This window comes from Somniosus microcephalus, chromosome 4 (genome assembly GCF_052327205.1).
Source record: "Somniosus microcephalus isolate GS21.2 chromosome 4, FLI_Smic_1.0, whole genome shotgun sequence".
Lineage (NCBI taxonomy): Eukaryota > Metazoa > Chordata > Chondrichthyes > Squaliformes > Somniosidae > Somniosus > Somniosus microcephalus.
This window is the reverse complement of record NC_140990.1, coordinates 265,789,282-265,804,516: the sequence shown is the minus strand read 5'-3', so window position 1 is coordinate 265,804,516 and position 15,235 is coordinate 265,789,282. Positions and strand designations below refer to the sequence as shown.

Genomic DNA, 15,235 nt, shown 5'->3' with positions numbered 1-15,235 from the left:
AGCTCCTGAAGCGGACGAAGTCGCTCCGGATCCGGTTTGATGACACCATTGCCCACCCAGTAGCCAAGGATGTTGACTGATGGTACTGATTTCACAGATTTGGACTCATTTAAGGTTAAGTTGCGACGACGGAGAACGTCAAGAAATTTCTGGAGGTTGGCATCATGCTCCTTCTGGTCATGACCAGCAATGGTGATATTATCCAGATATGGAAAAGTGTCCGTTAAGTTCTCCTGTTTGACTAGGCTATCCATTGCCCGTTGAAAGACGGCCACCCCATTGGTGACCCCAAATGGAAGGTGACAAAACTGGTAAAGCCGACCATTGGCCTCAAAAGCCGTATACTTTTTGTCAGAGTCCTTTAACGGTACTTGATGGTATGCGCTCTTTAAGTCAAAAGTTGAAAATACCTTGTAAGGCAAGGTTATTGACCATGTCATCGATGCGTGGTAGTGGGTAGGCATCCAGGTTGGTATACTGGTTAATAGTTTGCGAGTAATCGATGCAAAGACGTTTCTTGTGTTGCTTCAGAGGATTTTTAACAACGACGACTTGAGCCCGCCAGGAAGATGAACATGGCTCAATGATACCGTCAGCTAGAAGGTGAGAGATCTCTGCCTCGATAAAGGATAGATCATCTTGGCTGAAATGTTGCGATTTAGTGACTATGGGCTTACATCGGGGGGAAAGATTGGCAAAAAAGGAGAGCTCGTTGAGCGAAGCCGCCGAAAGCGCACTAAACGGTACTTTGGAAATAGTAAGCTCTGGTTTTGACCCTCCAAACTCAAAAGTGAGTCTTTTGTGTTGTTTCTGGAAATCCTGTCCCAGGAGCACATCACTGCATAGGCTTTTGAGCACCCCGAGCCGGGTGAAGGAATAAGTGCGGCCATTGAGAATAAGGTCGACAAGACAAAAGCCGGAAGAGTTGGTGGTCAGTGTCGTCAGAGCCATTGCAATTTCCGTCCGAGGGGTAAATACGCAGTTTTAATTTACTGACAGCCCGCTCACTAATGAAGCTGTCAGAGCTGCATGAGTCGATTAGTGCACTCAAAATGTGTCCATTTACCAAAACCTTCGTGGCTGCATGGGACAGGCTTTGGGGAAAAGCAGGAGGGGCAGTTTTACCCTTGACAGTTGTAACCTTAGTCGTGGTTCTTGGGGGAGGAGCAGTTTTATAGATAGCAGCTGTAATCTTAGTAGTGGCTAGCAGCTGCAAAACTAACAGGGGCTCTTGACCGGTATACCTTAGAAAAGTGACCTTTCTTACTGCAATGACTGCAGGTTGCGTTACGAGCCGGACAAAATTTCCTATAGTGGAACGCACCTCCACAGAAGAAACACTTCCTTCCAGATTGCCAAGATGCCGCTAGGGCAGGGTCGTCATCAGTGAGGGCTTCTAGGGTAGGGTTGTCATCGGCTAGGATAGAGTAGTCATCAGTGAGGACTTCCGCCCGAGGCCCATTGGAGGAGTCACCAAAAGTGATAGCAGCAGTCCGTGCATGCGGTAAAAGATAGACATCTGCATATTTTTTTGCTAAGTCCAGAGAACATGCCTGGTCATGGGCAGCTGCATTTTTTTTTGCTAAGTCCAGAGAACATGCCTGGTCATAGGCAGCTTGCAACTTGAGGGCTTTATTCGCCAACAGACGCTGGCATATGAAAAGAGACGCAATTCCGTTAATAAAGGAATCACGAATTAACTCCTCCTGATACTGTTCAGCTGAGACAGCTTTGAGATTACAATCCTTGCTGAGCCTGCGAAGCTTTTAAAGGAATTCTTCAAGTGATACCCCGGGTTGTTGTCGAGTTGTGGCCAGTAGATGCCGAGCAAAAATTTTGTTTGCGGCCTTAACATATAGTTGCTGTAGTATTTGGATAGCGGAGTCATAGTCTACACAGTCTTCGATATAGTCAAACACATTAGGGGATACATAATTGGCAAGTATCTCTAACTTATCAGGAACATTCTCACCGCACACCCTGAGGAAGTTGCTGAAGGTACGATACCAGTATTTCCATACCTTAGCCGTTGTAGGTGAATTCGGGTCCAGGTCAAGACGGGTGGGTCGGAGTAGTTTCTCCATGATGGATTGATTACTACCTCTGGTTCCCTTCTACCATTTGAGTCGTAGCCGTCTGTTTCCAAAACCACTCAGCGCGTGGAGCAGCAAACAGTTGATTAAATTGACGTAAGAAAACTACTAGGCACTTGATCAGAGTATTAAACAAGGCTTTAATCGACTGTTTCACAACATAGAAGTCTAGTTATCCTTCACTAGCTCCTGTTTACAAAATGTCCCTGAGCAAGCTGGGCCCATGCCCGAATATTTATACTCTCCCTGGACAGCGCCACCAGCAGGCTGCCTAGTATATTTCATAAGTCATTTCTACATGAATGGCACGATTTATGTCAACGGGTTCGTGACCCCCTTAACTACAGTGCAATGTGGAGGGTTACTTGTGCAGCTATTAACTTTAGAGGGTGAACAATGTGTTGCTGCCCAAGGAAGTAAAGGGACGTGTACTACCTTGCTTGCCCTTGTCAGGTCATCGAACATTTTTCAGCACTGGTCTGAGTCCTGGGTGATTAGAGAGGTAGCACTCAGTGCCACTGCCACCTCTCTTGACATGGCACACATTTTTTTGAGGTTTCCTCCCATAGGGCAGGATTTTCATTGGTCTGTGGAGGCGGACAGATAAAATATCAATCTGTGACATCACCTGTTGTTGGGTGGCCCTTAATTGGCCTGCTGAGCCCGCTGGTCAATCAAGGTCAATCAAGTCAAAATCGCATGGATTGGCTAGAACCTGAAAGTTGTAGTCCCGCCTCCTACCCGACTCCTCAATGAAAATCCAGCCCCAAGCGTTTTTTTTCTCCTTTACTGCATTTCATCCAGGAGTGTCAGATAGTTGGTCTCATTGAAATTGTGTGCTCTTCTTTTCTGCCTCCTTGCAATACCATGTTCCCCTCATGGGTACCTTAGTCAATCCGCCCTGCTTTAAAAGTGCCCCAACTTCATGCCTAAGCCATCTATTATAGCTACCTGACAGTCAACTCACCGTGCCAAACACCTTCCTACTTACCTGCTGGTCTACCAGCTTTCTGTTGCAATCTTGAGCTATTCTTGACTTTTTAAAGGCTGCACTTCTAACTTCCAAGCTCCCCTCCCCCACCAACGCACTACTCCTATGTTACATGGACGTTATGCTACTGAACAGCCAATGGATATATAAATGAGCTGGACCCACAATTTACACTGGCGAGATGAGAATTTCTTTTTACGCAGCAAGTTGTTATGATCTGGAATGCACTGCCTGAAAGGGTGGTGGAAGCACTTTCAAAAGGGAATTGAATAAATATTTGAAGGGGAGAAAATTGCAGGGCTACGGGGAATGGATAGGGGAGTGGGACGAATTGGATAGCTCTTTCAAAGAGCCGGCATAGGCACGATGGGCCGAATGACCTCCTTCTGTGCTGTAAGATCTATGAATGAAATGAAGCATCCTCTAGACACAAGAATAAGTCATAATTACTTACTGGAATCAATGTAGTCCCTTTGAAGAGATATTTGATGTTATGACACTGAAATACGACCTGCATGATTCTCACTTCCGCGTCAAATTGTCTCCCTTGGGCTGATACGTCAGTTATTCTCCAGCGCACCCAAAATATACAAACATGCTCAATATAATTCAAGAAGATAACTTTGTGTGATGACTCCCGACAGAGTGTAACCAAGGTTGGAGCTCAAAATGTGGAGGAAGTTTCATTCAAAAAAAACTCCTACCAGGTAGTTTATTTCTCCCTCAGTCAGCATCTCCCACATCCTGAAGTACTCTGAAAGAATAAGGGAGCCTCTCAGTCTGCAGAAAAACACCTAAGGCCCGCTTATACAAGTGCACGCTCCTGGCATGGAGCCTCTCCCACAGGGAGTGCACATAAGGAAATCGCAGACGTGCTCCCCATTATTTTTCAGCTGCTAATTTTAATGGACATGAAATTGTGTGAAGTATGCCATTGATTTGCTGATATCTTCTGCCAGAGGGAGAGGCTCCCTGCATGCATTTATAAAATCAACTCTCTACACTCAGAACTGATCTTACTGCAGATCATCCTTGATTGATGAGTCCAAACAATATCATTTGGCAAGAGTATGAGAATTTTTCTACAAAACCCCGGCGATGCAGTCCAAAATGATCTTGAAATTAGTTCAAGATAATCGTAGGCCTAGTAAAATAATACCTGACATTACCATAACAATTTTTACCTGTAAAATACAACCAATTATCCAGTTTTCCTGCCTCTATTTATAAATTTCAGAAATAATATGGTGCTAACGAGTCAATGAACACAGACTTAACCTGCGAGTCTGAGCTCATTCCTGCGATTATCCTTTCTCAAGTGATCCATTACTTCGGCTGCTCCCATCTAGTTTGTTCAAAAAGCATGACTAGGCAGTGCCATAGAGTGGTAGGATACAGCTTTGTTACCTGACTTCACAGAATTGCCTATTTCAGCCACACTACTGTGGAGAAGGACTGAGCACTGGCCAGACATCTCCCGAAGGGAGGGAAAATAAATCTGATTGCGAGTTACCAATCAAGCTACTCTCATGAGCCTCCTAGCAGCAACTCAGGAGTGGTGGAAAATTGGCAGCAGAATGCCAGCCTGCTGTCTTCCTTTATGGCTGCAGGAGCTGCACGACTGGGGAAACCGCAAAAGGGGCTAAGCAGGGAAACACAAAAGGGAAAAAAAGGTTCAAATACCACAATATTTATGTCTGTGCAAGCTTACACCACAAATGAAAGCGTTAAACTCACTGCTCTGACCTCAATTTCCCTCCTCCTACTGCCACTGGGAATTCTGCTAGCTGCCGTTTTCCCACCTGCTGAATGCAAATGCCGGTGGTGGGTCGGGGTCCCTGGCCACAATCCCTCCTCTCCACCCAGTTACAGCTGCTTCCCAGGACTGCCATGTGGAAGGTGGCAGTAGGCCTGGGGTAGAGACAGTGGTGGCCCCGAGATCTTGGAATTTGGGCACAGAGCTTAGTAGTTGCTTCCCCTCCCTCCACATTGCTATCACAGAGACATGGTTGAGGGAGGGACGGGACTGGCAGCTCAATATTCCGGGGTATAGAATCTTCCGGCGAGACAGAGGGGGGGGGGTGTAAAAGAGGAGGGGGTGTCACAATATTAATCAAGGAGTCAATTACTGTTGTAAGGAGGGATGATATCTTAGCAGGTTCCTCTAATGAGGCCATATGGGTAGAACTTAAAAACAAAAAGGGAGCAAGCACTTTGCTGGGAGTGTACTATAGGCCCCCAAACAGTCAGGGGGAGATAGAGGAACAGATATGTAGGCAAATCTCTGAGAAGTGTAGAAATAATTGGGTAATAATAGGGGATTTCAACTTCTCCAATATTAACTGGGATAGTCAGAGTGAGAAAGGCTTAGAGGGTGTGGAATTCTTAAAGTGCATCCAGGAGAGCTTTTTGAGCCAGCATGTAGAAAGTCCTATAAGAGAAGGGGCGATACTGGACCTAATTCTAGGGAATGTAGCCGGGCAAGTGGTAGAAGTGTCAGTAGAAGAGCATTTTGGTGACAGTGACCATAATTCGGTGAGATTTAAGGTAGTCATGGAAAAGGACAAAGATGGACCGGAAATAAAGGTTCTAAATTGGGGGGAAGGCCGATTTTAATATGATAAGGCAGGATCTGGCCAAAGTGGATTGGGATCAGCTACTTGTAGGAAAATCCACATCAAAGCAGTGGGAGTCTTTCAGAAAGGAAATAGAGTACAATGTCAACATGTTCCCGTAAAGGTCAAGGGTGGGACCAACAAGCCCAGGGAACCCTGGATGTCAAGGGATATACAAGAATAGATTAGGGAAAAAAGGGAGGCTTTTCACAGATACAAAGGACTAAAAACAGTGGAAGCCCTGGAGGAGTATAGAAAGTGCATGGGGGTACTTAATAAAGAAATTAGGCGATCAAAGAGGGGGCATGAAAAAACACTGGCGGGCAAAATAAAGGAAAATCCCAAGGTGTTTTATAAATATATTAAGGGCAAGAAGATAACCAGGGAAAGAGTAGGGCCCATTAGGGACCAAAGTGGCAATCTGTATGTAGAGCCAGAAGATGTGGGTGAGGTTTTAAATGAATATTTTGCGTCTGTGTTCACAATGGAGAAGGACGATGTAGGCATAGAAATCAGGCAGGGGGATTGTGATATACTTGAACAAATTAGCATTGAGAGGGAGGAGGTACTAGCGGTTTTAACGGGCTTAAAAGTGGATAAATCCCCAGGCCCAGACGAGATGTATCCCAGGCTACTGTGTGAGGCAAGGGAGGAGATTGCAGGGGCTCTGACACAAATTTTCAGAACCTCTCTGGCCACAGGGAAGACGCCAGAGGACTGGAGGACAGCTAACATAGTACCATTATTTAAGAAGGGTAGTAGAGATAAACCAGGGAACTGTGGGCCAGTGGTAGGGAAATTATTGGAAAAAATTCTGAGGGACAGAATTAGTCTCCACTTGGAGAGGCAAGGGTTAATCAAGGATAGTCAGCATGGCTTTGTCTGGGGAGATCATGTCTAACCAATTTGATTGAATTTTTCGAGGAGTCTAACCACACCCAGGGATGCCGAAGAGTGGCAGTGTCACAGCGTTCGACAATGAAGTCGAAGATTGGACGACATATGTCGAACGCATAGAAGTGTACTGCAAGGCGAATGAAGTGCCAGATGACAGGAAAGCGCTGGTATTGTTGAATTCAATGGGTGCAAAAACGTATGGCTTACTGCAAAACCTAGTAACCCCAGAGAAGCCAGTGGAAAAGGATTTTGAAAACATAGTGTCAATCCTACAGGACCACTTAGACCCCACACCGCTGCTGATAGCGGAAAGATTTAAGTTTCACAAAAGAAACCAGCATAAAGATGAAAGTAATGCTGAGTTTTTAACGGAACTGCGCAAGCTATCGAAACACTGCCAGTTTGGAACGGGACTAGCAGATACTTTAAGGGACAAGTTTGTGTGTGGCCTTCAAAGTGAAGGAACCCAGAAACGGCTTCTATCAGAAAAGGATCTTACGCTGGACAAGGCTTTCAGCATGGCAGTATCACACGAAGCAGCAGCACGGGGCGCGGCAGAGATACAACGGAGACCGCAAGAACATGGCACAAATGAAATGTCATACGGAACAGTGAAGTGCTATCGCTGCGGCAGAACAACACACGACCATAAGGATTGCTGGTTCAAGGACCAAGTGTGCAGACAGTGTGGAAAAGTAGGACACAAACCAAGAGTCTGCAGGTCGGAAAAGAAAACCAGCAGCAAGAAATCCCCACAGGAGAAGCACAAGAAGGTACATAAGGTGACGGAGAGTAGTGCAGACGAACAGAAAATTGATACAGACTCTGGAAGCAAGGAGCTGGGTTGTCTGAAACTACATAATGTGATCAAAACAGAGGATCACCAAACTATCTGGGTCACACTCAAGATAGCCAGAGTCCAAGTGAAAATGGAATTGGACACAGGATCAGCCCTAACAGTCATAAACTGAAGGGACTACAAGCGGTTATTCTCACATATACCCTTGAGAGATACAGAGATTGTCTTGAAGACGTACACAGGGCAAAAAGTCTACCCCAAAGGAAAAATAAGGGTGAACATTATATATAACGGCAAGGAAACACCAAAAATGGACCTATATGTATTGCCAGATGGAGGACCACCACTACTAGGACGTGAATGGATCCGGAAGATACAGCTAGATTGGCATTCCATACAAGCACTGACTGTAGATGCCAAAAAGGATGACGACGTCACACCTGGACGACTGTCAAAAATGCTAACTGACGCACAAGAAGTGTTCCAGGAGGGACTCGGAACACTAAAAGGCATAACAGCGACGATCAGAATAGAGGAAAATGCAAGCCCAAAGTTTTATAAGGCCAGACCGGTACCTTATGCGATCTGCCCAGCCGTCGAAGCAGAGCTGGAAGGTTTGGAACGTTCAGGAGTACTGTCCAAAGTGGACTGGAGCGAGTGGGCTACACCCATCGTTCCTGTAATGAAGAGGTCGTTGAGTAATACGCCTGGGGAACCAAAGAAGGTTCGCATCTGTGGGGACTTTAAGGTGACAGTGAACCCAGTCCTTCACACTGTACAATATCCGCTTCCGCGGATTGAAGATATTTTCGCCTCGCTATCTGGAGGGAAACGCTTCACTAAGATTGATCTGGCCCAGGCGTACCTGCAAATGGAGGTAGAAGAAGCCTCGAAACAGTACCTCACGATCAACACTCATAAAGGTCTCTACCAATACAACCGGCTGGTGTTCGGGGTAGCATCAGCTCCGGCTATTTGGCAAAGGGCAATGGATCAAGTCCTGTAAGGGATTCCAGGGACCCAGTGTTATTTGGACGACATCTTGGTCACGTGCGAAAATGACAGTGATCACCTCGCCAACCTGGAGCAGGTGCTCACTAGATTGAAGGAATATGGGCTCCGAGCTAATCGCCACAAATGCGAGTTTTTCCAGAAGCAGATCTCGTATTGTGGCCACGTTATTGATGAAGAGGGGTTACATAAGTCCCCTGAAAAGATTGAGGCAGTAGTCAAGGCTCCAGCACCGGAAAATGTGTCACAACTGAGGTTGTTCCTCGGGCTGGTGAACTACTACCATAAGTTCTTGCCGAATTTGTCTACAGTACTACACCCACTGAACACCCTACTGCAAACGGGAGTACCATGGAAGTGGAATGACGAATGTAAACGAGCTTTCCAGAAGTGCAAAGAATTGATCACATCAAAAGAGGTGTTGGCTCATTTCAACCCAGCACTACCAATTCGGTTGGCGTGCGATGCATCACCCTATGGCATTGGAGCGGTGCTGTCGCACAAATTCCCGGACGGCTCGGAGAGGCCAGTAGCCTTTGCGTCTCGGTCACTAACCTCAGCCGAGCGTAACTACACCCAGATTGACAGGGAGGCCCTCAGCCTAGTGTGGGGAGTGAAAAAGTTCAACCACTATCTGCACAGGCAGAAGTTCACCTTGCTGACTGACCACCAACCACTTGTCTCCATCTTTAATCCTAAGAAGGGCGTTCCGGTGATGACTGCGCAACGGCTACAAAGATGGTCCCTTTTTCTAGGGGCGAACCAATATGAAATCGAGTATAAGGGCACGAAACAGCATGGAAACGCTGATGGGCTATCACGCCTGCCACTGCCTACTGCGGAGGAAGCACCAGCAGTGGACCCTGTCAAAATATTTTATTCGACTATAATTGAACGCTTGCCTGTAACTAACGCTGATATAGAGGAGACCCGAAATGACCCGACACTGTCTCGGGTATATGACTTGACGGTGAAGGGGTGGCCAACACATGGCGACTCACTGTTGCCAGCATTCTTATCCAGAAGAGAACAGCTGTCAGTATGCCAGGGGACCTTGATGTGTGGATCCCGAGTGGTAATTCCACCCAAGTTAAGGGAGAGAGTGCTCAATGAGCTTCACGAAGGCCATCTGGGAGGGGTGAAAATGAAAAGCCTTGCTAGGGCTTATGTGTGGTGGCCGGGGATCGATCAGCAAATCAAGGACCTGACAAAGAGCTGCTCAGGATGCCAGAAGGTCCAAAATGCACCACCACATGCCCCTCTACACCCATGGGAGTGGCCCTCATCTCCATGGCAACGGGTGCATATTGATTTTGCTGGTCCATTCATGGACTCAATGTTTTTAATAGCCGTGGATGCGCACTCGAAATGGCCTGAGGTGATCAAAATGTCCTCCACCACCACAGAGAAAACTATTGCAGTCCTACGGACCATATTTGCCAGGAATGGCTTGCCAGAGCAGATTTGCTCTGATAACGGACCACAATTTGTGTCCGAAGAGTTTCGAAGATTTATGAAAAGGAATGGGGTAAGGCATTACACATCCACCCCGTATCATCCAGCCACAAATGGATTGGCTGAGAGGTTCGTACAAACCTTTAAAAAAGCAGTAAGGGCCATGTGCGATGACGACATTCCACTGCAGCATAAGGTGGACAATTTCCTGTTAGCCTACAGAAATGCGACACATGCAGTCACCAACCATACCCCGGGCATGATGTTCTTTAACCGAAGGTTGAGATCTCGTCTGGATTTGCTCAGACCAAATGTACGAAGAGATGTTGAGAATATGCAATTCCAGCACATCATTGAGAAGCCGACAAGGAGCTTCAATGTAGGGCAACCAGTCTTGGCCCGCGATTACCGAACAGAGAAATGGCAACCAGGAACGATATGCACACGGCAGGGGCCACTAATGTACACAGTGGATGTTGGGGAGAACATTGTGAGACGCCATGTTGACCAGATCCTAGAGTCACAGGAACGAGTCAACCCCATGTCTCGCGTACCTGGTGATGAACCCGACATACAGGTAGCATCTACCCCAGAAACAGTAGCATCGGAAGCTGCTGAACCAACCGACGACAGGGGGCCAGAATCACCTCCGCACCAAGAGGAAGACACTCAGGAAAGGCGCTATCCAGAAAGGATCAGGAAGCCTCCCCAAAGACTGAATTTATAAATAGACTATTTTCCGTTAATGTTGCATGTTAAAAGTGTTAATTGTAATTAGTTGATATTTAATTGTTAAATGAATGTTATGGTACTGTTAATCTAAAAGGGGAGGAATTGTAGTGTATGTACCTTTAAGGGGAGAACTACTTTTTACAGCTCCTGTATACTGTAGTACCGGCAGTGACCACACCTGTCTATAAACCCTGAGTAGGGATCTGTACAGTTAGTTTTAGAGTAACCCTCATCCAGTAAACACCTGTTGATTGTTCCCTGCAGTCTGTCTAATTATTGAAGGACACACAACATCAAGATACACGGATCTAACAGAGCGCTTCAGCTATGAAGAGAGACTGGACAGGCTGGGGTTGTTTTCCTTAGAGCAGAGAAAGCTGAGGGGGGACCTGATTGAGGTGTACAAAATTATGAGGGGTATAGATAGGGTAGATAGAAAGGAACTTTTCCCCTTAGTAGAGGGGTCAATAACCAGGGGGCATAGTTTCAAGGTAAGGGGCAGGAGTTTTAGAGGGGATTTGAGGAAAAACTTTTACACCCAGAGGGTGGTTGGAATCTGGAACTCGCTGCCTGAAAGGGTGGTAGAGGCAGGAACCCTCACAACATTCAAGAAGCGTTTAGATGAGCACTTGAAACGCTATAGCATACAAGGCTACGGACCAAGTGCTGGAAAATGGGATTAGAATAGATAGGGCTTGATGGCCAGCGCGGACACGATGGGCCGAAAGGCCTCTTTCTGTGCTGTATAAATCTATGACTCTATGACATAGGGCCCAATTCACTTACCTGTGTAGGCCCCGACTGCAGCGGAAGCCTAGAAGGTTGCAACTCTTTTGATCATCAGGATTTTTCTGCCACTGCAGCACCATTGGGATGTTGCAGCCAGGCTCTGCTGGCCTCCCTCTCAGTGGTAGAAATTTTGCTAGGAGCGCAAGAGGGAAACTGAATAACTCTGACCCAGACAAATGGTGGGTCAGAGTCAATGGGGCAGTTGGAAGTCCTGCCCCACTGCTCGTCTGCCTTGAAGAGGAGAATCAAGCCCATTCAATCTCAGTAAAACCTTGCCTTGCATAATGCACATTATTAATTATATGTTCTCCTTAAATATTGCAGGAATATCAAATTGCAAAATGATCTTCCATCAATATTCAATCATGTTTTTGGTTAGGAGTACTGGCACTCTAAGCACTATTTATTCCATATGTTAAAGGTCACACTGATATTCCTGTATTTCAGAGGGCTTTGCTAAGACTTGTGATAAATTATAAAACACACAGGTTTCTTTCTCTTCCTTTTAAAGCCAGTCAAATTCAAGATCAAGTCCATGTTTCATCTTTACACAGCATTTATTTTGTTTGTTCTACTGGAATCAAATTCAACATTTACACAATTTGAAAAAACAGTGCAAACCACAAAATAATCTTCATCTTTTAATTAAACATTAAACATTGTATTTGTTTGAATTAATATAAATTCAGCTCAAAAAATGCAGATGATATTAAACTGGAAGTTTATTGTGTGAAAGAATAACATTTTATTTGTTCATTCATGTTAATGTATTATTCAGTTACTCTAATATCAATTTGATGACAAATATAAAAAACTTAAGTACTGCAAAAACAAGCAGTATTTTTACATTAAATTATTTATTATCTTCCCCATAGTCTGCCATTGTTTCAGGCAAAAGCAATTTCAGACTGCATATGGTTCTCCACGCTCCCAGGAATATCTTTCAGCCTAGAATGCAAGAATAAAATGTTGTTAAACTGACCATCAACAAATAGTGGCTTACTATCAATGAAGATTTTTGGAAACCTAATTTCACACGTAGTTCTCACACACATATAGGACAGGGTTTAACCCTTCCCGCCCAAAGGGAACAGGGTGGGTGGGTAGTTAAAACAGTTGTTGCCTACTTACTGCTGTGTTCCTGACAAGCTTCTGCCCACCGCCATTTTAACCGGGCACCTTTCAGAGGTAGCCGAGACGCTTCATGAACATATTTAAAATGGGGTCCACTTTAACCAAAAATCACATTAGTCCCAGTGCTGGAGCCACCAGCAAAACCTAGCAGGACTGGTGTCTCAGAGCCACTGAAGCAGTATTTCAAGGGGCACTCACCTGCAGCTACAGGAAACTTTTTTTTATCCGGCACCGACGGGACCAACGTGGTGCCGGTTCATCAAAAATTCCGGATCACCGAGCGCTATAGTAAAAGATACGAGAGCTGAGAGCTCCGTATAAAGCAACAAACCTTGTTGCTTAGCAACAGGTTCAGAACAATGGCCACAAGTTCCAAGCGTCTCTGTAGCTTAGCAACAGCTGCAGCCACACCCTTGCACAGCAACAGATGGAGGAAGGCAAGTAATATGAAGTATGAACCTACTCCTGAATTTTGCTGGTTAACCGAGATTTCCGGTTATTTAGGTGCCGGTAAATCGAAAGTTTCCTGTAATTGGATCACAGGAGTAAACATGTGAGCAGGACCAGAACAAAGGAAAGGCTTACTGGGCAGAATTTGCAGGGTTCAGGAACTCCTTCAGACTGGCCCCATTGATGTATGTTGGGGGGGAGAGGGAGGATATCCCCCATTCGAAAAATGGCAAAACAGAAAAAATTGCGTGAATTCCAGAGGAATTGGGTTCCATCTCACTTTCCAGTCCCCCTACCAGAGATTTCCTGGGATTCCACCTTGGCTCCAACTGGAATTTAGTGGATGGCCCAGAATTTCCTGGAAGTTTTCAGTGCACCTACAGCATAAGAGGGGAGTTGTTCTAGTTTTTCCAAGGAAATTTGCATGAAACTGATTTTGACCGGTTTTTTGACGAAACATAGCTAAACATGAACTTCCGTGACTGTTTGCGCCACTTTTGAGATACGTCAGCTAATTTACCCAGCTCCATTCACCCCATGGAAAAGACCAGTTCACATGAATTTCCTGGAATATACATGAATAATGCATTGACGTAGATCTCAGATTTCTGAAGTTTAATAGCCATTTTCTCTGAGATTTAAAAGTAATTCTTCCTGAGACCTGCACTAGAATCATAGAATGGTTGCAGCACAGAAGCCTTCATTCGGCTCTCTGCAAGAGCAGTTCAGCTAGTCCCACTCCCCCGCCCTTTCCCCGTAGCCCTGCAACTTTTCTTCCTTCAGGTACTTATCCAACTCCCTTTTGAAAGCCACGATTGAATCTGCCTCCACCACCCTGTAGTGATCAATAACATGTCATTCTGTGGTGGACACTAGGTGGAGCAGTAGAGCTGTATATAGCTGTATGTATAAGACTACACTACCCAGCTATATATTATATTAAGACTACATTACCCATGAGGCTAGGCTACCCACAAGGCAGCAGTCAAGATGGAAGCCTCTACAAGATGCTGTACAAGCCCACATGTGCTCAATAAAAGTAACTAGCAAAAGCTAGCTATGTTCATAATAAGAATGTCTAGTTATTAATGAACATAACATGGTACCAGGGTGGTGAAGATCTGCTGAAAATTGTGAAAAGCGACATGGAGAATTTGAAGCCACCAGAGCGTTTGAATCTCACAGAAAAAATCGACTACAATTGGCAGACTTTTAAACAGCAATTCGAACTCTATATTGCAGCCATCGGATTCGGTACGAAGCCAGATGCAAGGAAGATAGCGTTGCTGCTTACGGTTGCAGGCCCACAGGCGATAGAGGTATTTAATACATTTGTATTTAATCCAGTGGAGAACAGAGAAAAATTAGAAGATGTGCTAAAAAAATTTGATGCACATTGCTCTCCCAAAAAGAATGAGACCTATGAAAGATACATCTTCTGTTCTCGGACACAGCAGCAAAATGAGACTTTTGATAGCTTTATAACTGATCTGAAACTGAAAGCACAGACATGTAATTTCTCTGAGCTCAAAGCATCCATGATTCGTGACCAGATTGTGTTTGGTATTCATGATAAAAAAAAGTCAGGGAACGTCTGTTGAGAGAAACCGAACTAAATTTGGAAAATGCGGTGAAAATATGCCAAGCCAGCGAGCTAGCTCGAAATGACGCGAAGACTTTCAATGAAATCAATAATGATGCGAATGTAATGAGTGATAATGCTGCTGTCGGTGCTGTGTCCTACAAGGGGAAGAAACGTGGGCAGAACAGAAATGAAAAGCAATCGGAGGATGACATTTTTAATTGTAAACGCTGTGGTTACAAACACCAGTTAAGACAATGCCCAGCGTTTGGAAAAATGTGCACAAAGTGTAATGGAAAGAATCACTTTGCCAAACAATGCTTTTCAAAAGTAAAAACGACGAAAGGGCAACGAGTTAATGTGATTGAGAACACTGATTAAAGTGAGACATTTTTTGTAGGAATGGTGTCATGTGACGATATCAAAAAAGATACAGAAAATGTGCAGCCCTCAGAAATAGACAATGCTGAACATAAAGTTAATGCAGTAAAAGAGGACAAATGGATGATCCCACTGCAGATAAATGGAGCATTAGTTACATTGAAACTGGACACTGGGGCAAAAGCAAACTTAATCAGTATGAGTGACAGTAACAATATGAAAGAAAAGCCCAAAATACAGAAAAAGTCAGTACTACTGAAGGACTATAATGGACAGAAAATAGATAGCTTAGGTGTATGCAGACTT

The 15,235-nt window shown here is 45.0% G+C and overlaps 1 protein-coding gene across 6 annotated transcripts in view; it reads right to left on the bottom strand.

The window, feature by feature from the left end:
- Nucleotides 1-11,926: 11,926 nt before the first annotated feature.
- Nucleotides 11,927-15,235, bottom strand: part of c4h7orf57 (chromosome 4 C7orf57 homolog) — a 180,786-nt gene continuing 177,477 nt past the window's right edge. For 3 of the 6 annotated variants that reach the window (XM_085986332.1, XM_085986331.1, XM_085986336.1), the window contains one exon: nucleotides 11,928-12,330. In XM_085986332.1, coding sequence (XP_085842458.1) covers nucleotides 12,270-12,330 — 61 coding nt within the window. In that variant the 3' untranslated portion in view covers nucleotides 11,928-12,269. Of the gene's footprint in view, nucleotides 12,331-15,235 lie in introns of all 6 variants that reach the window. The other 3 variants (XM_085986334.1, XM_085986333.1, XM_085986335.1) reach the window with 2 other exon arrangements.